General features: G+C 38.4%; 1 protein-coding gene across 6 annotated transcripts in view; it reads right to left on the bottom strand.

Annotated features, from left to right (window-relative positions):
* The window catches only part of srgap1a (SLIT-ROBO Rho GTPase activating protein 1a), a 203,057-nt gene that overhangs the window by 63,612 nt on the left and 114,741 nt on the right, over positions 1-24,704 (bottom strand). For all 6 annotated transcript variants that reach the window (XM_055155343.1, XM_020926055.2, XM_055155345.1 and 3 more), the window contains exons 6-10: positions 23,695-23,823; positions 17,633-17,854; positions 17,444-17,545; positions 2,967-3,164; positions 508-592 (exon numbers count right to left, since the gene is read on the bottom strand). In XM_055155343.1, the coding sequence (XP_055011318.1) occupies positions 508-592; positions 2,967-3,164; positions 17,444-17,545; positions 17,633-17,854; positions 23,695-23,823 (736 nt within the window). The remainder of the gene's footprint in view (positions 1-507; positions 593-2,966; positions 3,165-17,443; positions 17,546-17,632; positions 17,855-23,694; positions 23,824-24,704) is intronic.

Below are 24,704 nucleotides of genomic sequence, written 5' to 3'. Positions count from 1 at the left end.
GCTTTCCATGACCGTAGGAACCCTGTAGCATGTAGCTGCTTAGTGTTCACGATGTCCTAAAGGTGCATTGTGTAACTTTTTGGGGTCCGTCACCACCTTGTTTCTATGGATATATCATTGCTCTGCCTGGAATGTTCCACAATATGACATTAAACAGCTCTGTCTTATTATGATTAAATTAAAATAAAGTGGTTTTACAGCTCAAAAATACCTAGAAAAACAACTGAGCGGGGTCGCCTCTCCACAGATCTGACCTGGAACTTGGTCTGGTTTGGTCTCCATGAAGATAGAAAGGTTTAATACCATACTGTGAAACATTCCAGACAAAGAAATAACATCTCCATGGAGAAAAGCATTTGACAGACCCTCCACCGGAAAAGTTACAGAATTCTTCTTTTACATTTGCCATTATAATCTATGGGAAAAATGAATGTGAAATGTACTTATGGAACCAGAGTGAGTTGTCCTCGTTGAACTCCGCTAGACTTGAGTCATAAATAACGTTACCTTCTCCCAGAGTCCTCTTTAACAGGTCGTGTTTGGCCTGCAGTTTGGCGATGAGGTTACTGCCCTCCAGAAACTCGCGGAATTTCTGTGGAGAGAATTTTACGCAGTGAGTCCAAGGCTGAGGAACAGGGCGTCTTAAATCAGAAAATCTACAATACGGCGTCAAGGGCAGAGGAAGCGTTTAGAGAGGTTTATCTGAGCGTGACCATCTACAGACCGGAGAGCCCCAGAAAAAAGACACTGGGAGAACATTTACGCGGTTGTGAGAATATAGAAATTAATCACAATAGTATAGATATTCTACTCTGAATGGTTACCTCACCGTCTTTATTTCTGTGATCTAAAGTCCTCTAGCAAAATAAAATTGTGTAGAAATAATTATATGAAAAATTAGGCTCGCTAAACTGTATGAAATTTGTAGAGAGGGTTTAAACAAAGTACTCATGGATCTAAATGTATGTCAAATATATACACTACCGGTCAAAAGTTTTAGAACACGACATTTTATCCAGTTTTTTACCGTTTACTAGGGGTGTAACGATATGCAAGTCTCACAACACAATATCGTCACAGTATGAACATCACGGTACAATATTTATTGCGATATCGTGGGGGATGTAACAATATAAAAATTTCTCGGTACGATATTTTCACGATATACATCTTACGGTACGATATTTGTTGCGATATTTTGTGGAGGCAAACAAAACAAGACTTAATTCAAAGAACTAAGACTTAAAAGCACTCAGAACTGTTGTTTCTTCTTGTAGTCTACACTGAAATGCAGCAAAGGATCATGGTCTATGTAGTTCCCTCTGTCTTTTTTTAGCAACTGCATAGCTACAACGTTTCCTCATCAAAAACAGACCTGGAGTTGTGTTTTGTTTCATTCACACATGTTTAATACACATATTATACAGATTTAAGCCGAGTTTTTCTTTCAAACTGAAAACACTCTCTTCCACCTTGTCATGTGGTAACACGAAAAGTGCTCCACTGTGTTTTTAAACTTCACACACCTTCACTAGAATAATTTGGGGATGATTTCAGCCCTGGAATTGCCAATTTCTACTGAAGTAAGGGTAAAAAGTTGCTGTTAACTTGAAAGCTACAGCTTCATGACATCACAAGGTGGAACAGACTCTGCGTTTGATTATCTTTCCGAATTGGTTTTCCGAGGAAGTTGCCAAGCGACACGAGTGAGCCCCTTTTCCTGGGACAGTGTGACTTGGACCTCAGTGGCGAAAAAGTAGACCGAGCAAGGATTCAGAGTTAGAGTTCGAGATGGCTGCGCCCGTTGTAATGTGTAAATATTAAGTGTTTTCATTGTGTTTGGACACTTTGGTGGTTTAAATGACATTAAACCTCGTATCACTGCAGTACCTCACCGTGTTTGTATCACTGCCTGTGGGTTTGGTAGTCGGTGTTGTATTCAGGCTGGCGCCACCTAGTGCCTCCACTCAATTTAATTTCTCTCTAGCGACTAGGTCAGGAATAAGAATACAATAGACGGTTCGCAAAAAAAACCCCGGAAGTGCACATTCGGGCACCAGCCAATCAGCAAAGAGCCACACATTCTGTTTTGGTAATGATTCCCAAGATCAAGGATTTAAAACCAAAATAAAGAGAATGTTTGGTGAATTTTATCAAGACGTAATTGTCCTTCTTCCTACAGGATTTGGGAAAATATTTATTATACCAGTTAGCCCCATTAGCAGCGCATTACATACCAAATAAATTACATTCCAAATAGCAGCAACTAGTTAAATGATAAAAAGTACCCGCCTAAAGTCGAGTGAACGAATTTTAACACTGTGAGGTCAGACGGTTTCAACGAAGTGAAACCGGCTGATGAATCAGGCTAGTGGTGAGGCCAATACTGAACAAATACTTGAAGCAACGGACAATAATGTCCCTAAGGTTGTAACGGAAGAGAAATCATAACATAAAATTAAGAGCAAATTTCAAAAGTTAAATTAATTAAAGTGGCAGTGTTTTCATAAGATGAGGGAATAGTCAGGATCATAATCCATGTAGTCTGACACACGAAAATTAATGATACACTTCAAGCTCGGACGTGACGCCAAATCCAAGGTCCAGGTGGGACCTCGGACACAGAAAGAGCATTCTGAGCTTTGTATTTGTAGACAGACCAATACAGTGTGCCTCCAGGTATGTTTTTGATGAGGTAACAGCATTATAACATGGCTTAAAGCTCAAGTTCGTCTAATACATGACCTTTACGAAGTATGTAAAAACACTGTAGTTAAGTCAGAGTTATAGAGTGGTTTTTATATTAGTTTAGGTGTCCTGCTGAAATGTTAATGGTACTGGATGAGTTTCAGTTCCAGTTACACAGTGAACTTATTCATAATGCACCAAAACAGAAAAATCAGTTTGATATTTTCCAAACATTACTACACCCAAAAAATAAGAATAAGTGCTTTGTGTGGACTGACCATGAAGTAGAACTGCTCCGTCTCTTGCTGGTTGGCCCTCCTCTTCGCAATGCTCGGTTTGCTCAGATAGGTCTCGGACACTGTAGACTTCACCGACTCCGTGGAGCGGCTGTGGTGAAAGCACTCGGACACGTCATAGTCTTCGATAGTCACCATGTCCTGGATCGTGGTAAGCGTAGCCTCCGATGTTTTCTTAATCTGGACACAGAAACGCACAGAGATGAGATGGGGGAGGGGGTTTGGTGAAGCATCACCTGCCTTAAAAGCTGGATGTCATCACCACATACTCAGCCCCTTGTATCATCGCACTCCCTAAAACCTCTGTCCGGAGACACTCTTGAGAGACCCAAGTGTTTTCTGATGAGTTACAGGCTCTGGAAATAGAAACCCACCAGCCCTGGAAGTCGGTTCTAAGGTTTTAAGCAATCGAGAATTTATGGAAAAGCAAGGAGACGACAGTAGCTCAGTATTTGTGCGAAGGTTGTCACTTCGAATGCCAGTCGAATCACTGACTTGATCATCATAGGTTGAGTGGTCAGATATGTGCTTTGGCAGAATTAGGGGTGTGCAAAAATATTGAAATATCGATATATATTGTGTCGTTTAATGTGATGATACAGTAAAAATATCGTGGGCTGCTGTATCGATATATCACCAAGAGTATTTTTGGGTATATTTTACTGAATTATTTTAGTTTTGTTACTTGTTTAGAGGGAAGAAACTCGTTCATGCAACACATTTGATATTTTCACTGTTTTGAGGATTAAAATATGCGTGTTTCATATTAACTTTGCAGAAAAAATGGTTTAACAAAGACTTTTAGTATCACAGGCTTTATTTTTTAATCAATAATCAATTTAATGTTTCGTACTAAATCATAAACTCACTGTATCGAGATATGTATCTTATCATGGCCAATGTACCGAGGTATGTAACGTATCGACAACTTCTGAATGATGTCCAGCCCTATTTACCATGGAGACACAATGCATGCATTAGAAAACGCTGTTAAAAAGTTTTAAGATCGATTGAAAACTCAAGACAAAATACAAAATGGATTGTGCTGGATTTAAGCAGCACATTTTCAGGAGCCTGTGATCAATACAAGGCTTCATGGTCCTGTTTAATAGTTTGATTTTCAACAAAAAGGTGAGAATGACTAACTGAAAAACAGTTGGCTAATGATATCTTGTGACTGTAATTTCACACGAGAAAGCACGAATTGTCTCACCTGTTGTAGCTTCAACTAAGTCAGTTCTTTCTGGTCAGATTAAAGTCTAACAAAGCCTCAGACAGAGCAGTGCCTATAGTTAGCATCACACCCCCAGGGAATGTTGACGATATCAGCTGCACAGTGACAATTTACAGGTGCTCTATGTCACCTTTCTTTCTGTTTTCTGTTTCTGAGTCTACCAGATGCTCGTCTCTCTGGAGATGTTAAACTTTGCCTGGAAGTGAAATATTCCAGACAAGAAAGTGAAGCCAAAAGGTCAAGTTACAGGTCAGATCTGTGGACGGGAAGAATGTATGTTCCGATGTATTTTAACAATAAAGCGTAAAATGGGCTCTATTCACGCTTAGGTCACAAAACCTAACCATAACGTTTTTGATAGTAACTCTGGGAAAACCGAGAAACCGGCTTGGTTTTCTTCATCTAGATGCAACCGTATTCCTTCTTTTTTCCCTTTGCCTATTAATTTGTGTATTATAATTTATCTCACTTCATTAAACAAGTGTATTAGAGGGAAAAAAGACAGAAAATAGATCTGTTTAATCAAAGATGGCACCTGCTGAAAACATACTTGGGAGTGTGATGTTTTAGACCCGTAATCTTTTTCATTTTTTAAATTTATTATCTTTTTATTTTATTATCTTCTTTTAATTATTATATATATCTTAATCTTTTTTTTTTAAATTTTATTTATTTTATTATCTTGGTTATTATTACTTTAACGCTTTACTTCTGAAGTGCTCACAAGGATGTACATGTTATAATATATACTGCACATGTATTGGAATATGTATAGTGCACCTGTAAAGATATTTTAATATTCTTGTCTCAGGAAAAGTTTTAAATTTTTTTTAATTTTTTTGTGTTTTTTATGTTGTGTGAAAATGAAACTGAAAATAAAAAGTAAAAAAAAAAAAAAAAAAAAATATCTGTCTATCTTAATAAAAAAAAATTTAAAAAAAGTCAGTGTAGTGTTCCGTTATGTTCAGCAGATCAACAGTTACAACCAGCTGCGTGTAAGTGAAACTGAAGACACGATCAGAGTCACGTCCCTCATGGAAAGCTTTGGCAGGTTGTTAAATCCACTGCTTCTGCTGAATCCATGGTTTTATCACATTCCCAGTCTCGGCAACTACACCAGAAGTCATCATCCGCATGTTTCTAAATGTCTTCCAGTAAGCGTGAACAGAGCTTATTGAGTCAGTGTTAGATGTTTAATACACTGGAAAAAAAAACAATATCCAGGGAACTTAAAATGACTTGAATTAAGAGCATTTTACTTTATTTGAGTCGATTCAACTTGACACGTAAAATGATCTACCAATGGAATAAGTGTGTTTTTCTTAATTTGAGCAACATTAAATTTTGTTTCCACTGTTGGGCAAGTTACTTCAAAACTGTAATGTGTTATTTATGACTTATTACTGTCATTTCAAAGTAATTCGTTACATTACAAGATTACTGTGTTTAAAATGTAAAACATTACACGACTAATGCAGCACATTTAAGTTACTCTCATCAAAATAACTGCGAAGATGCTGAACTTTTGCACCGTATATGGACTGAACCAGGACTAAACCAGGTCTAAACCAAAACTGAACCACAGCTGAACCTGGACTGAACCAAGACTAAACTAGGTCTAAACCAGGACTAAACTAGGTCTAAACCAGGACTGAACCAGGACTGAACCAGGACTGAACCAGAGCTGAACCAGGACTGAACCAGTTCTAAACCAGAACTGAACCAGGTCTAAACCAGGTGTAAACAAGGACTAAACCAGGCCTAAACCAGGTCTAAACCAGGACTAAACCAAAACTGAACCAGAGCTGAACCTGGACTGAACCAAGACTAAACTAGGTCTAAACCAGGACTGAACCGAGGACTGAACCAGGACTAAACTAGGTCTAAACCAGGTCTAAACTAGGACTAAACTAGGACTAAACCAGGTCTAAATCAGAGCTGAGCCAGGACTGAACCAGGTCTAAACCAGAACTGAACCAGATCTAAACCAGGTCTAAACTAGGACTAAACCAGAGCTGAACCAGGACTGAAAGAGGTCTAAACCAGAACTGAACCAGAACTGAACCAGGACTAAACTAGGACTAAACCAGAGTTGAACCAGGACTGAAACAGGTCTAAACCAGAACTGAACCAGGACTAAACCAGGACTAATCTTGGACTAGAACTTGCAATCTAGGACCGCCCCTGACAGTAACCCAAGTCCGTGGAACAGGGTGTCTGCAAGGCACAATTGGGCGTCAGCTGCGATTAGCCCCGTGGAGCGTGGAGTTCTGCGCTGGTCCTTTTGCTCGCGGTCACCTGACGGTCTACGTGGGCACATCTCCATTTCACCGCTGCTGATATTGCAGTAATTTTAGCGAATTTGTATGAAGAAAAACCCACCACTTCAATCCAGGTTAAAATCCATTGTGACACGTGTTACTGACATTTGTAACGAGTAAAAGATTACTATATTTTTTTCTCTGTAATGCCGAACATTACTGCTTTACAGCAAAAAGCAATGGATTACAGTAATTCATTACTTTTATAACACGTTACTCCCAACACTGTTTTGTATTTTAAGTGCAAAAAGATGATATTTTTCTTATTTTAAGTGTAGTAAGAAGTAGTTTCATATTGTAAGTACAAAAAGTCTTTACACTGGCAGATAATTTTACTTTACTTAATTTACTCAAATCATAATCAAAATCTCTTAACTTGACTAGATTTTGTTTTTTGCAGTGTATTAGTTTAACATCTCAAGCGGAGCAATAACATCGCTATGGAGACAAGCAGGGAGCCGACCCAACAAATTCCACGCAATACTATATTCAAATACTAATAATAAAGACTAGAACCTTTGAGATGAAAACAAAATGCTACAACCACAATTCTTAACGTAACGTAAAAAGTAAAATAACGTCTAAACTAACATTCAATTGAAAAACAGCTTGAATGGTTTCTGCGTACGACATACAGGACATGGCTTAATTACGTGCTTTAAAAATGGGGTCCAGCGCAGGTCAATGGAGTGGTTGAGTGAGACACAGCTGGACTCTCCTCTAATTAAGTTTGATGTTGAGGAGCCCCCCTCAAAGGCTGTGACCCCAGATCTACACAGAACAGCCGGTCAATACAAAAGACCGTGTAGTATTGTGTGTTGTGGGAGTTTACACAGAAAAGACTACAATTTAATTAGCCTTAAAGGTGCATTGTGTAACTTATCCGGTGGAGGGTCCGTTAAAATGCTTTTCTCCATGGCGAATTGATGTTTTTGCTTTGTCTGGAATGTTTCACGGTATGGCATTGAACCTTTCTATCATCGTGGAGACCAAAACAGATCAAGTTACAGGTCAGATCTCACAGTCAGAGCGCCTGTTTTCTACGTATTTCTGAGCTTTAAAACCACTTGTAATTGAATAAAAGTAAGATAGCGCTGTTTAATGTCACACTGTGGAACATTTGAAGCAGAGAAGTGACATAAGCGTACAAACAAGCACGTGACGGACCATCTGCCCGTCGCCTAAGGTCCACCAGCCGAAACTTACTTATGGTGCCTCAGACAAGTTTTAAAACATGAGATCGCGACAGATCCTTTCAAGCCGTCTCTCCTAAACTCTTACCTCTCTAGATAATTGTTTCCCAAAGACTGGCAGGTGTGTCGCAGGAGATTTTTTTTGGGGTCACCTTGTCACGATCTGCATGTAGGTCTTGACTATTTTGTTCCAATATTGCTGGTTCAATTGAATGTTGAAAAGAAAAAGAAATGGGCTACATTTAATGTCCAAATAGGCGACTTATGGATCCTTTTATTGCTCGTTCAATTACTGTTTATCATTGTTTAAACTTGAGTAATACTAATTGTTCAGAGAGACACGATCACTCAGTCAACAATAAAATATCCACCTTTATTTTGTGATTTATCAATAATATTTATTGACTTGGGTCATGAAGATTTGTGACTTTTAAACTATAGGTCCCCAGAAATAAAGTTTGGGAAACACTGGTCTAGACAGTGTAGATGCCTTTAAAAAGCAACTAAAAACATTTCTCTTTAAACAAGCGTTCCCACGTTTTATTTTATTATGAATTTATCTTCTGCTGTTTTTATCTTTTATAAGTGAAGCACTTTGTGACCTTTGTCTGTGAAAAGTGCTAAATAAATAATCTTTACTTGCTTACCTCTAACAGAAACTTTACACAATGCACCTTTAATAAAGAATGAAGAAAGACTTAAATCATAATGACCAAATTGTTTATTCATAGTTTATTTAAGAATGATTTAGGCTTATAACTACTTAAAGGGCTTATATTACGCAAAATGGACTCTGGATGGAGCTTTAAGCCGTTATAATGTTGTTACTTCATCAAGACCATACCCGGAGATGTGTTTTGTTTTTCACGTTAAAGGGACAGTCCAGAGTTTTGGACATAGGACCTCATTTCCTCGTGAGTCAGAGTGTTGGAAACGTTGTGGAGACACTTTTTCTTAAATAATCCATCCAGTCCTTCTATTTGCAGAGGTCGCTGGTGCTAGACTAGTGCCTGTCAATGGCCATAGTTATCCTGCCACTAAAAACAGTCTTACCCACTCCACAAAACACCCGAAGCAAATCTGTTATTACGCCAGACTGTCGATGTGAATGTCTGTGTTGATAGAATAATTTTAGAAATAAAACCAACCTTGCATTTGACGGATTTATATCTGAGCAGCAGCAGTGAGTTGTACTTCCTGAGAGAAAGCTCGGCAGCGGCGGACTGATATATGAGAAAATAGTCCCTCAACATGCGACGATTCATGAGATGCAAGGTTAGTTTTATTTCAGACATTATTCCATCAACACAGACATTTACACAGACAATCTGGTGTAATAATAGATTTTACTTCGGGTGTTTTGTGGAGTGGGTAAGACTGTTTTTAGTGGCAGGATAACTATGGCCATTGACATGCACTAGTCCTAGCACCAGTGACCTCTGCAAATACAAGGACTGAATGGAATATTTTAAAAAGTGTCTCCACACGTCTCCAACACTCTGACTCACTAGGAAATGAGGTCCTATGTCCAAAATTCCGGACTGTCCCTTTAACAGCTATTTTTTACCTTTAGTTCAGTAGAGATTGGCAATTCCAAAGCTGAAAACTCTCAAATGATTCTAGTGAAGGTGTGTGGAGTTTAAAAACACAGTGGAGCACTTCCTGTATTACCACATGACAACACAAGGTGGAACAGAGATTTTTTTTCTGCGTAAATAATACAGGGTTAGTGTGTCAAACTCTGGGTATGTCTGTGATAGGGAAACATTATCACATAGATCAGAGAACGGCGTAATACGAACCCTGTAAACGCTCTCATAACTGTTTGACCCGTGACTCATCGGCTGTGCGAGAAAAACAGAAAGAAAAAAAAATTACCTGAGAAGCGAGGAGGATTTGCACCACCAAGAATTCTTTTCATGTGAACACTGACGGATCACAGCGCGAACATACAGTCTGCGGCGCACAATGTGGATGTAGTTATAGTCATCCATGTAACAGGCAACACCAGCACCGAGCAGGTTCAAACACGGATAATGACAACGTACGGCAGGAAACTGAGAGACTGTTATGTGCTGATCAAAAGACAGAAATATGAGCCCAGCCGACGCAAAAGGAAAACTGCAGCGCGCAATGACAGCCGAGGGGTTTTGTTGACAATTTTAACAAGACGAGAAGCTCTGCACATCACTACAGATCACATCAAATCGCTTTGGTCAGATTCACAGGCTGTGCCCAAGTCTTTAACACTGTTCAAAAGAAGGTTACGCAACAAAGAAAGACGTCAATCTGCAGAAAGAGTTGAAATTTTAAAAGCGCTGGCTATCAAAGTGTGGCCAAACTTCAGCTTCCATTGACATGACATAAAAATAGATATAACTGCACAATAGAGATGTACGGAAACCCTAATAGAGCCCAAATGATGTGTCTCTTAATTTTTTTTGCTTGCCGTTCAGGACTGCTATTAAATGACTAATTTTAAAGCTGCACTATGTAACCTTTTTAGTAGTGCGTGCTTCAACATATGGAATTAAACCTTTTTCTGTATTCCAAAAACTCGGTGGGCTTCGCAAATGAATTATTTATATTTATATTGTATTATATTTAATTTTTCCACAACTGTCATATTTTATACAGTGCTTTTCCACTTTCAAGGCATCCAAAAGTGTTTTACACCAAGGAACCCCTCACCATTCACACACGTTCACACACCAGTGTACACAGACACTGGGGGTGAGGTGGGTTAAGTGTCTTGCCAAAGGACACAACAACAACATTCATCTGTGGGAGTTGGAATCCTTTAATACCATACTGTGGAACATTCTGAGCAAAGCAACATCTCCACAGAGACATGACGGTGGTGAACCCTCTATCAGAAAGGCTACACAGTTCTTTTTACTTATTGTTCTTTTGTTGTTGTTGTATTTTGCTTTGTTTTTTTTCTTTGTATGTGTGTTAGTATTATATTTTGCTATATTTATTTTGTTATTAATGTGCTGGGTATCCATTCCCTCAAAAATGACAAATTACAAAAGAAAAAAAAAAAAAAACACAGTGGTTTCCAAGTTAATATCTTTGTTCCATCTGCAAGAAAGTGCAGCAAGGACTGTTCTTTTTAAGGAAAATTAATTAGTAATGTTTTTATGACCCTTTTTAAAAAATTTAGTTTTATTGAATCTATTCTTACATTTTGTATTTTCAGTTGGTTCGGTGTTTGTTGTCTGTGAGCCTGTTTATATGAGAACGCTTATGGGTAAAAAAAGACAACATATTTTATTAGAAGTACCTTTCATTTATACGGTGACGGTGTTTTGGGAGCTTAAAAACACAAAAATCTAAAATCAACCTCCAGAGTGGAAAAGTTGAATACACTTTGCTGAAGTCTTTCCGTCTACACTGCCCAAGATGCAAAACTCTGGTCAGATCTATTCACGTCGCGTACGTGTTTACGTCACATACATACAGTACACAGAAAACTGGCATGTATACCCAATCGAATTCCACACACTTTTGCATCACCTTATGCACGCAGACTTCCTCCCAAAAATGCTCATCTAAACTCAGAATAAAAAGTGAAGACACAACGCCACTTTTGCATCTTCTGTTCAGACCGTCATCATATAAACATAGCTTGTGTCTAGTAGAAATCGTCTGGCTCGGTTGGTCAAAGTATCAGGTAAAATTGCAGGCTTACAGCAGTCCCAGCTGCAGGACGTCTACGAACAGAAGGGTGATTTGCAAAGCCCAACAAATAACGGAGAAGTCTGACCACCCGCTCTGTGAGGAGTTTAACCTCCTTCCGTCTGTGCGGCGTCTGAGAATGCCCCGGATCAGAACTCAGAAAGCTCGGCCTTCCTTTATTTCTGAAGCCATAACTAGGATGAATGCTCTCTTATATCTTGGATCAGTCGTGGTGAAATGTGGTTAGACTTCCTGTTCTTTTTTGCCTATTTTTAAGAGAATGTACATCTGCTAAGGCTGTGGAGCATTAAGAAGTTGCAGATACGATACATAGGCCATGATACGATACATATCTCGATACAGTGAGCGCTTCAATAAAAAAATAAAGGCTAAATCATGGCTGTGACACTAAAAGTCTTTGTTAACCCACTTCTTGTGCAAGTTCATATGAAACACAAAGATTTTACTCATCAAAACAGTGAAAATGTCAAATGTGTTGCATAAATGAGTTTCCTTCCTCTGACCAAGCAACAAATCTGTAGCGCTGTAACAAAATAACTGAGTAAAACACACCAAAAAATAATCATGACAATATATCGATACAGCAACCCAGGATATTGAAACTGTATCAGCACATTAAGCGATGCGATATAACAATATTTTGATATTTTTGCACACCCCTAATGTCTGAATTGTTGAGCTTAAGCTGTGGTTAAGTGTATTATTGATTGTATTGTACGTCTACTTGAAAGCTGAACTATTGCGACAGATCTAAACCAGCAAAACTAACGCAATCCTACCTCAATAACGGCCTGACTGTTACTTCATTAGACATTGCACACAGTCTGTTCTACATCCTGCCCAGCGTCTATATTATCTCACCGTGACATGTAAGCTTCACATGTGAAGAAATCACTCACTGTGAAAGACGCTCTGCATTATTCAGCAGACGGACAGTTACGAGCTCTCAATTACATCAAAGCTCTTAGACTCTTTGTACACGACCATTAGCCCCACAGCGCAGCACGGACCTCACTTAGGCTCATTTCTGATTTTAACCTCTTACACATACAAAGCTACACCAGAATATATGGACTTGGCCTCTGCTTCTGTGTATGTTTTGCACATAGCAGGTCAATCTCCCAGTAGAGAAACAGAGTAATCTTTAGATCGCGGAGCTCAGAGTTACACAGTCCCACTCACACCAGCTTTGATGTGGCTTCCTGAGACTTATCTGAGAAAACAAACACTCGCCGCAAAGAAGACGGTTCGAGATTCAGAGGGATTTTGTGCGAAAGGCTTAGAAACGAAAACTGCAAAGTGTGGGAACTTTCTTTAACACAGAAAACCAGTGGATACAGAAAGTAAAACAAAAAGTCAAAAGTAGGGCTGTGCAATTAATCACACAGGACGGAAGGTGACGAAAGGTGATCGAGTCTTTTCCGTCCGGACGCCTCGGCTTTGGAATGACCTGACTGAGGAAATCATCTTTTAAATTACTTCTTAAATCCTATTTTTAATCAGTTGGCCTTATTTATTTTGATTGATTTTTTTATTTTTATTTTATTTATTATAACTGCTTGAATTGTTTGCATCATTGTCTTTGTTTTTGTATGCCTTTTGTTTGCTATTTTTATGCTTTTTGTATTGTTCTTTGCGGCTTGTACAGCATTTGTTTTCAAAAGTGTTTTATAAATAAAGGTTTATTATTATTAAATTTTAATAGTGATCAAGATACAGACATTTCTAATTGTCAAAAATATGGTTGTGTATTTTTAATAGAGATGTCGAGAGCCAATCCACTGTCAGTAAAAGTGTGTGTTCCTGTTGTATTTTTACATTTCACATTAACAGCGTCGTCACCTCCCACTGGGCATTTAATTTTTCTACTTTTCCACTTTGTTTTATTGAGTTATTTTTGATAAATATTGTGATTTGTAGACATTTGTCACAGCGAGGGACAGGAGGACACTGGACAAACTGCTCTCCATCATGGACACTCCTGCTCACCCACTGCACCAGACTATACAGGGACAGATAATACTCCCTACAACTGTACAACAACTCACCCTTGCGTAAGAGATGATACTCCCTACACCTGTACAACTCGCCCTTATGTAACAGATAATACTCCCTACAACTGTACAACAACTCACCCTTGCGTAAGAGATGATACTCCCTACACCTGTACAACTCACCCTTATGTAACAGATAATACTCCCTACAACTGTACAACAACTCACCCAATGCACCAGACTAAAGAGGAACAGATAATACTCCCTACAACTGTACAACAACACATCCTTATGTAACAAATAATACTCCCTACAACTCTACAACAACTCACCCACTGCACCAGACTATAGAGGGACAGATAATACTCCCTACAACTATACAATGACTCACCTTTATGTATCAGATAATACTCCCTACAACTGTACAACAACTCACCTTTATGTAACAGATAATACTCCCTACAACTGTGCAACAACTCACCCTTACGTATCAGATAATACTCCCTACAACTGTACAACTCACCTTTATGTATCAGATAATACTCCCTACAACTGTACAACAACTCACCCTTATGTATCAGATAATACTCCCTACAACTGTACAACAACTCACCTTTATGTAACAGATAATACTCCCTACAACTGTACAACTCACCTTTATGTATCAGATAATACTCCCTACAACTGTACAACAACTCACCTTTATGTATCAGATAATACTCCCTACAACTGTACAACAACTCACCTTTATGTAACAGATAATACTCCCTACAACTGTACAACAACTCACCTTTATGTAACAGATAATACTCCCTAACAACTGTACAACAACTCACCCTTATGTATCAGATAATACTCCCTACAACTGTACAACAACTCACCTTTATGTAACAGATAATACTCCCTACAACTGTACAACTCACCTTTATGTATCAGATAATACTCCCTACAACTGTACAACAACTCACCCTTATGTAACAGATAATACTCCCTACAACTGTACAACAACTCACCTTTATGTAACAGATAATACTCCCTACAACTGTACAACAACTCACCTTTATGTAACAGATAATACTCCCTACAACTGTGCAACAACTCACCCTTACGTATCAGATAATACTCCCTACAACTGTACAACTCACCTTTATGTATCAGATAATACTCCCTACAACTGTACAACTCACCCTTATGTATCAGATAATACTCCCTACAACTGTACAACAACTCACCTTTATGTATCAGATAATACTCCCTACAACTGTACAACAACTCACCTTTATGTAACAGATAATACTCCCTACAACTGTACAACAACTCACCTTTATGTATCAGATAATACTCCCTACAACTGTACAACAACTCACCTTTATGTATCAGATAATACTCCCTACAACTGTACAACAACTCACCTTTATGTAACAGATAATACTCCCTACAACTGTGCAACAACTCACCCTTACGTATCAGATAATACTCCCTACAACTGTACAACTCACCTTTATGTATCAGATAATACTCCCTACAACTGTACAACTCACCCTTATGTATCAATAATACTCCCTACAACTGTACAACAACTCACCTTTATGTATCAGATAATACTCCCTACAACTGTACAACAACTCACCTTTATGTATCAGATAATACTCCCTACAACTGTACAACAACTCACCTTTATGTATCAGATAATACTCCCTACAACTGTACAACTCACCCTTATGTAACAAATAATGCTCCCTACAACTGTTCAACTCACCCTTATGTAACAGATAATGCTCCCTACAACTGTACAACAACTCATCATCTTTGTAGTTTCCTTACGACCTCTTATATATAACTGTGATAAACTGTTTTTATATTTCAGTATTTGTTTTTTATTTACTGTGCATACATTTATATAATTTATCTCTTATTTGACACCAGTTTCTTCAATTTTTTAAATATTTTTTATTGCTACTTATTTACTTAAGTTCATTACCATTTTTATATTGTTTTACTCTTTGTTATTGTAGTATAATGTGATGTGTGAGCTACAGTGTCCAAGTTATTTCCCTTATGGATCAGTTAACGTTTGTTTAAGTCCAAGTATTAGAGCTATACAGCAGACACAAGCACAATAGGACTAATTTAATAAAGCAAAATAAAACTGAAACAAAAATTGAGCTTAAAAAATGATTAATTTCTATCTCATATCGCCCAGTTTAAAGTGAATGAACTTTATGAGACACATTCAGTATTTATTCTCAGTGACAGAGACATGCACAGACTTCCCTTTGCTCATGTTGTAGCCTCCATCCGGCTCTGATGCAAAGTAAATTATTCAGTGATGTTTTCTTTCACTATTTCGAGGTTTGAGGAAGCAGCTGCACTTCTGTAAAGCACTGCCCCTTCAGTTTTACCGGACGGAGGCTCCACACTTTACTCTGATGTGTCTGACAGTCGGGGGCTTGTAGGTCACAGAGCTTTTCACTGTCCATTTTTTCCAAAGATGTGTGTGGCGTGTTGTGCCCAGAAACTAAGAGAGGCCCATCTGCTGCGGCTAAAACAAGAGGACTGCAGCCTCCTGAGCTCAGCCAAAAGGAAATCCGCTTCAGGAGGTGGGAATTGTCGTTTTATGTTAACAAATAAAGTCTAAGTGTAAGCTTTGATGACACCACAAAAACGTGTTTGATTCATTTAATTGTCAAATATTAAAGGTGCACTGTGTGACTTTTTGGCTGGGGGTCCGTCTCCTGCTTATTTTTTTCTATGAATATGCCATTGCTTTGTCTGGAATGTTCCACAGTGTGAGATTAAGCTGCTTCTACTTTACGTGTGTACAATCCCTCAGTTGTCGAGGTAGAATCTAGCCAGGCTGGTGCCACCTAGTGCCTCCGCTCAGTTTCATTTATCTCCAGTGACTAGGTCAGGAATCGAAATACACTAGACGGTTCGCAAAAACAAAACAAAACAACAAAAAAAACGGAAGTGCGAGTTCAGGCACCAGCCAATCAGCGAAGAGCCATACATTCTGTGTTGGCAACGATTCGATCGAGGATTTAATGCCGGAAGAGAAGACATTACATACGTCACGACCAAATAACAGTGATTGATTAAAAGAAAAAAAAAGTACCCACCAACCGTCGAGTGAACGAATTTTAAAGCTGCGAGGTCAGCTTTAAAAGGTCAACTCAGGTCAAGTGAAACCGTCTGATGAATCAGGATATTTAGAATCCATGGCAACAGAGAAATTCAATTTGTCAACTAGACAAACTTTTATTTAGGTCAAAAACATTTCGCAGCTCATCCAAGCGGCTTCCTCAGTTCAGAACTGAAGCTTGGATGAGCTGCGACCTCAATAAATGTTTGTCCAGTTCTACTTCACATTTATTCAATTACAGGGGGTTTTATAGCTCAAAAATACCTTGAAAAACAGGCACTCTAACAGTGAGCGGGGTCGCCTCTCCACAAATCTGTACCATGACTTAAAGTTCAGTATAGAATAGAAAGATTTAAGTGATAACATCTCCACGGAGAGAAGAATTTGACAGACCATCCACTGGAAAAGTTAAACAATGCACCTTTAATAAATGCAAGTCTAAGTGTAAACTCTGATGACACTGATGACAAAACTAAAATAAATACTAGGAATATTTTGCAATAATACTGAAATTTGTTCATAATATGTTCATTGTTTCTTTTTGGAAGATTAAATCACCAATCCCATGAAACCCTGTACAGCGACTGGCGTTAAATTCAATTGAATCTGATGCTGAACAGAAAATCAAATATAGTGTGGGCCAGAGCTGAAATATAAATACAGCTAAAGACAGATACTGAATATCAATATATGTCTTCAGTTGGTTTTAAAATGTGTTTGAAAAGGAGGAGTTGTAGATAACTTTCTAAACGTCAAAATAAATACATCTTGAAATGGCTTCTGTCTTCATATAAACAACACTTTTCAATAGAACAGCAGAAAATCCCTGAGCTTTTGACATGTTGTGTATTTGAAAATAATATCTTTTTGTACCTCTTCGTTTTCAATCTTTAGAGTGGCAAGCCGAGACTGGAGCTGTTGAAATCTCAATATTAGCTCTCCATTGACTGGTGGCTGCACAGAAACCTGACAGACCTGGAGACAAAATAGAAGTAAATGAATCAAAAACATAAAAAAGATACAGTTTAATAAAGAATTACTGTACAAAACGCTATAATGTACCTCATCTCCCATATGGGGCTGGAACTCAAATTTGCACGGTGGACAAAAGGCTGTAGGAAACATCTCCATGAACCTCTGCCGGTCACTCCTGGGGTCCAGACTGTCCACGGCGTTTTCAATGATGTCCAGACCTTCATGTCGGGACGTCTCCAGGTTGTATTCAGCAGACAGGTACGTTCTCAGGGCTCGGTTTAGACTGGCGTGGTAACCCAGGTCACAGCACTGAGGAACAGAAAGAGAATCTTTAAATATTTCACATTTCTAGTGTATTTGTGGTTCTTCACTGTCAGTTGAATCTCTTATTTTCTTAGTTTTGTTTTGCTTTTTTTAACAAGACACCAGACCATTCATGCCTAAACTATGGACCCGTTTTTCTTGGCTTTCAGGTGAATTGTAATATACCCTTGTGTTTTTGAGAATCTAAGCTTGACTAAAGGACTGATGGCTCATTTTGAAGTACGTTGAATTGCTGAAGAAAATATAAACGATACACGAAACAATAATACAGTAACATAAACAAACCCTAAATCAGAATCATCCCCAAAAAACTATTCTAAATGTACAGTATCGTTAATAAAAACATGACACCGTGTGAGTTGTGTGGTCCTCTGTGTCTTTTATTTATTTGATTTTATTCATTGTTTTTTAATTTTTAGCTTGATGCATTTTAACACTTTTTATTTATTGTTTTTAATTATGATTTACTGTCTTTTATTGTATTAATTTGTCTGTGCAGCACTTCGGAAACTGTCGTGTTTACAAACGTGCTATATAAATAAAGTGGATTGGATTGGATTGACAGCTCAAATTTGATTCTATTGCAGAAAAAAATTACCCGAACTTCCCACAAGTAAAGAAAAAAGTATTCACGATAAATACTGACTCTCAAAAATGATCATTATAAATGCACAGATTTCAGTGATTCACAGCATTAACAGGGCTGTGCAAAATAATGAAATATTGATATATTGTATCGTTTAATCTGATAATAAAGTATTGATATCGTGGGCTGCTGTATTGTTATATCGCCAAGAGTATTTTTAGTTATATTTTCCTATATTACTTTGTGTAAGAGCAACAATTGTGTTGACATTTTCACTGTTTTGAGTAAAATGGGAGTTTTTCATATCAAATTTGTGCAGACTTGGTGGACTTAATAGACTTTTAGTATGACAGTATCGAATCGATTTGAAAATTGATTCGAAATATACTATATCAGATCTTACTGAATCAAAAGTGCACTGTATTGAAAAACGTATCGTATCGAGGCCTATGTATCGAGGTAAGGTAAGGACAACTTCTTAATGATACCCAGACCTACGTATTAATCACCAGCCTATGGCTCTTGATCGTACCTCTGCGTCGTTTGTAGGGATGTAACGATATCCAAGTCTCATGATACGATATCGTCATGGTACGATATTTATTGCGATATCGTGGGAAAGCTCAGGATATGGTGGGGAGGTTCATGATGTAACAATATCCAAATCTCTCGGTACGATATTTTCACAATATACATCTCAGGGTACAAAATTTATTGCGATATTTTGTTTAGACCAACAAAACTGTGAATATGTCACTTTTTCCTCTTAGAATGCTTTGACAAGACTTAATCCAAAGAACCTAAGACCTAAAAGTTTTTAGAACTGTTATTTCTTCTTGTAGTCTGCACTGAAATGGAGCAAAGGATCATGGTCTATGTAGTTCCCTCTGTCTTTTTTTTTTTTTTTTTTTGCTATTGCTGCACTATAACTGTGAATTTAAGCAAAGAGACTTGTAATTGATATATTGTGATGGTCCACGATATTATTGTGAGAACTTTGACGATACGATATCACGATATTTTGGTTATTGTTACATCCCTATTTGTCTGTATTTGTGTTTATATGAGGCCCTTGAAAAACCGTGGATGACCCTGATGTACTCGACTGATGCGTTTGTCTTTATTATAGCAGCAGTTGACATCAGAATTGTGATAAGTGTGAGTGGACTGAAAGCATGGAGAAGAATCCTGATGTTAACCTCAAACCTACTCCACTATCAGGTCCATCTATAATACTAACATTAACATTGTAGTCACATAGTGTGCTCTGTGTCAGATAACATAACACCTTTTGCTATGAACAAATGTGTGTGCAGGGCTGTCTCTGAGCTCACAAAAACACACACGCAGGTACGCAGACACACACACACACAGATACAAACATACACACACAGAGACGCGGCGTGTTGAGATGTGAAGGCTTGTGAGAAATGCGTGGAGAGGGTAATTTCTGTGCACAGCTTGATGCTGAATAGAGGTTGTGCGTGGCTCCTGCCTCAGCCCTGTCTTGAATATAAAACCCCCAAAGAGCCGGTCCTATTCTTGTTTCCGTAGAAACGCCACAGAAAGTGCTGCTGCAAGTTTATTTGACTGAGGAAACAATCAGAACCCAAAAGAATGAGTCAGACACATCCAGCAACAGATCACTGATAAGAGTGAATATTTTCTTGGTTAAAAGGTTCTACTGTATATTACGCAAAATCTAATTATGTGAATATTAAGCCATGTTATAATACTGTAACCTCATCAAAAACATACCTGGACTTGTGGTTTGTTTCATTCACACACGCTTGAGCATTCCTTTATTATAGTCCATCTACATTAGCCTGATTCATCAGCCGGTTTCACTTCATAGAACCCATTTGACCTCACAGTGTTAGGATTCGTTCGCTCAATGGTAGGCAGGTACTTTTTTTTAATTTAATCAATCGCTGCTATTTGGTCATGATATATATAATGCGCCGTATATTAAGCTTTTCCCAAATCCCGTAGGAAGAAGGGCAATATCGTCTTTCCCCTTGATAAAATTCACCAAATATTCTCTTTGTTTCGGCTTTAAATCCTTGATCTCGGGAATCGTTGCCAACAAGGAATGTATGACTCTTCGAACTTGCACTTCCGGGGTTCTTGCAATCAGTCTAGTGTATTCTGATTCCTGACCTAGTTGCTGGAGACAAATGAAATTGGATGGAGGCATTAGGTGGCTGTTCTACCTTGTGATGTCATGAAGTGATCATTTTCAAGTTATCAGCTGCCTTTTACCTATTGTTTAGTGGAGACTGGATGATTTCAGGCCTGGAATTGCCAAATTATTCCCGTGAAGGTGTATGGCGATTCACTAGCAAAGACCACGGCACAACAATGGAACACGTTAAAGATGTTTGTTGACGGCAGATAGATGTGACGGCTGGGTGTAGACTCCAATTCAAAATGGTCACCCAGCTCCTTGAAGATGACGTTTTCGGACTGAAGAATGGGCGAAAGACACAGGTGGGAGAGAGGGGGTCGAGAGAGTTGATGCGAACGGGTAATTTGTTGTTGGGTAATTGAAGGCGTGGTTGAGATAAGCTGTGGTTGGCTGGAGATGACGTTGAAGCGTGGTCCAGCTCCTGAATCTCAATTAATCATGTTCACTCCATTTAAAAACACAATGGAGCCCTTCCTGTATTACCACATGACATCACAAGGTGGAACAGTGTTTTCAGTTTGGGAGAAGAACTCAACCTAAATATGCAGGGTTTGTGTGTTAAACATGTGTGAATGAAACAAAACACAACTCCAGGTCTGTTTGTGATGAGGAAACAACGTGAAAACAAAATTCGGAATAAATGAATACATGAAACATAGATGAGTTTAATGCCACACTGTGAAACCTTTCAGGCAAAGCAATAACATCACCATGGAAGCAATTCTGTGGTGGATCTCTTATGATGTGTCTTTTCATAGTAATTTACATCTTAAATCTTTCACATCTTAAATGATTCCAACAGTAAAATTCAGGCCTTAAACAAAAGCAGCAGAGCAAATTATCTGAACTTTTAAAGGGTTCATGAGGAAGAGTGACGTGGAAATGCTTCTCTAACTGTTAATATGAAGCCTTCATTTGTCCCGCTCTGTAATTTTCAGCTCACAGGCTGCTGTTTCAGAGCCATTTATACATCAAACTCTGCCGCTCAGATCCTCACTTTCCTCTATAGTTATCATTTTACCTCCGCTCAGAAAGTCAGTGAGTCATTCGTTAAAGGGCCCATGTTCCGCTATTTTCTGACCTATGTTTTAATGTTGCTTTCTTCATCAAAAACATACTGTACCTGGAGTTTTTGTTTCATTCACACATGTTTCACACACAAAGCCTGCATGTTTAGGCTGAGTTCTTTGCTTCTGTTCTACCTTATGATGTCATGTGATAATACAAGATATGTTCCGCTCTGTTTTAAAACTCGATAAACCATCACTAGAATCATTTGGATAATTTCAGCTCTGAAATTTCCAGTCTCTCCTGAACAAAATGTAAATTTTAGCCGTTAACTTGTGTGTACAATCCCTCAGTCGTCCAGGTAGTTGTCCATGGCAAAGGAGAAATTCAATTTGTCAACTGGACAGAAGTTTATTTTGGTTGAATATATTCCGCAGTTCATCCAAGCTACTTCTTCAGTTTTGGTCAAAAGGCAGGTGGACACTTCCTTAAATCTGCCTGCAGGGAGGAGCTAACTACACTGAGACTACTCTGAAACTAACACACCTACTTGTTCACAGTTTCCACTACACATGCTTTATTGTTCTCTGGTTTTACCATATTTAACAGACTGTGCAGAAATCTGGGGCAATAACTATAAAGCCACAATAGAACCATTGATGAAACTTCAAAAAAGAGCAATAAGAACTATTTATAATGTCAGATTTCATGAGCACACTAATCCATTGTTTATTCACACCAAATTACTTCAACTGAACGATTTGATTATTGTACCAAACTGCACAAGTCATGTGTAAGGCTAAAAGAAAACCACTTACCAAAAAATATCCAACTACATTTTTGTGAAAGGGAAGGCAACTATAATTTAAGAGGCTTTCTAAATTTTAAAGTACCTCCAGCTCGAATGACAAAGAAGAGTTTTTGTATCTCTGTCTGTGATGTAAAATTATGGAGGAACATGAAAATAGAACTAAAACTTTGTCCAAAAAGTGCAGTTCAAAAAGTTATTATTTCAAAATACTGAAGAAATGCTGAAGAAATACATGCTTAGTGTATATGTGTGTACATATATGTGTATGTGTGTGCATGTCCTATAGCCTGATTCATCAGCCAGTTTCACTTCGTTTCAATTTGTAGAAACTGTCTGACATCGCAGGTTCGTTCACTCGACGGTAGGCGGGTAGTTTTTATCATTTAACCAATCACTTCTATTTGGTAGTCACGCTGTGTAATGCGCTGCTAACGGGGCTAAATGGTATATTAAGCTTTTTTCCAAATCTCAAATTCACCAAACATTCTCTTTGTTCCGGCTTTAAATCCTCGATCTCAAGAATCTTTGACAACACAGAATATATGACTTTTCGCTGATTGGCTGGTGCCTGAACTTCCACTTCCGAGGTTTTTGCGGACCGTCTATATTTTGATTCCTGACCTAGTTGCTGGAGAAAAATTAAATTGAGTGGAGGCACTAGGTGGCGCCAGCCTGGCTACATGTCCTATGCATTACTGTTGGAATAAACATTCTATTGAACTTGACCTGAGTGTGGGTCTTATTAGCAGAATCATTCAGGCATCACCTCTAGTCCTGACCTGACTTTCCCTATTATTTTCTTTGTTTGTTTTGATTTTGTTTGAGGATGGAGTTGTTAATAGGAGACAATGTCTGAGTTGTTCATTTCTGTTTAAGGAAGCCTCTTTACTGCCCCTCTTAAACCAGCCGTTAATCTGAAAAGAGCCGCTTCATGACATCACACGTTGAACCAGAGCATTTTGAGCTTTGGAGATGTAGATAGACTAATAATGCACCTCAACTCAAACATGTGTGAATTAAACAAAACACAACTCCAGGTATGTTTTTGATGAGGAAACACCATTTTAACATGACTAAAAGCTCACAAGAGTCAGTTCTGTGTAACACTGGACCTTTAATAACCCGCAGACGGATACACGAGAATGCACTTAAAACATGTACCGCTGCTCCCATTTCAGTCAAAGACACAGGAATAGAGAGCAATAGAAGAAAACGCTGCAGTTTGAACTCACATCGATTAGATCTGACAGGTCGTGGATGTAGTATTTGAAGATGGAGGCGTTGGAGGCTTCGAGCGTCAGCAGGTACTCGTTTCTGGCTTTTATCGACTTGAGCTTGTTCTCTGAGTACTTCGCTTGGCGCTGGGGAAAGAAATGGACAAGTGAGAGAGAGTTAATGACAAATGACAAATCTTTGGCTGGATATGCCTGTTGTAAATATAAATTACACTTCTACACCAACTGAGAAGCAGTTTGTGAAGAAAAAGTTTTTTCTATATGCTGATATCACACTAGGAGAATTCTGTCCAAACGTTCTGCAAAATTTATACAAGAAACAATTTTTTTTCCCCCATTATTTTTAATATTATTTCAACAATATAAAGGTGTTTTCTAATATTTCTATTTGTCATATAATAATCTCTGTGTACATGAGAGGAGTTTTAGCCCAGTGTACAAGATGGTTAACCTGATTCATCAGCTGGTTTCACGTCGTAGAAACCCTCTGACCTCGCAGCATTACGATTTATTCGCTCGACAGCAGGCGGGTACTATTTTTAATTTAGCCAATCACTGCTATTTGGTCTTGATGTATGTAATGCACCAAATCCCGCAGGAAGAAGGACAATAATGTCTTTGCCCCTTGATAAACTTCACCAAACATTCTCTTTGTTCCGGCTTAAAATCCTCAATCTCGGGAATTGTTGCCAACACAAAATGTATGACTTTATCTAAATCCATCTCGACGCTTTGTTTACTGTTGTGCTGTATCACAAAGGGGACCCAGACAGGCGCTTGAGTTTGACGTCATGGCTTCACAGCTCTTCGCTGATTGGCCGGTGCGCCATCTACAATTTCCGGGGTTCTTGTAAACCGTCTAGTGTATTTTGATTTCTGACCTAGTCACTGGAGAGAAATTAAATTGAGCAAAGGCACTAGGTGGCACCAGCAGGCTACAAGTGGTTAGATTAAATATGTTTTCTTCTTCCCACTCCTTTTTGGGTCAATTTTGTTGTTGTTGTTGC

This window comes from Boleophthalmus pectinirostris, unplaced genomic scaffold, assembly GCF_026225935.1.
Source record: "Boleophthalmus pectinirostris isolate CB_2022bp ecotype Guang Dong unplaced genomic scaffold, ASM2622593v1 HiC_scaffold_2, whole genome shotgun sequence".
NCBI lineage: Eukaryota > Metazoa > Chordata > Actinopteri > Gobiiformes > Gobiidae > Boleophthalmus > Boleophthalmus pectinirostris.
Note: the sequence above shows the minus strand (reverse complement) of the source record. Positions and strands in the feature narration are given on the sequence as shown.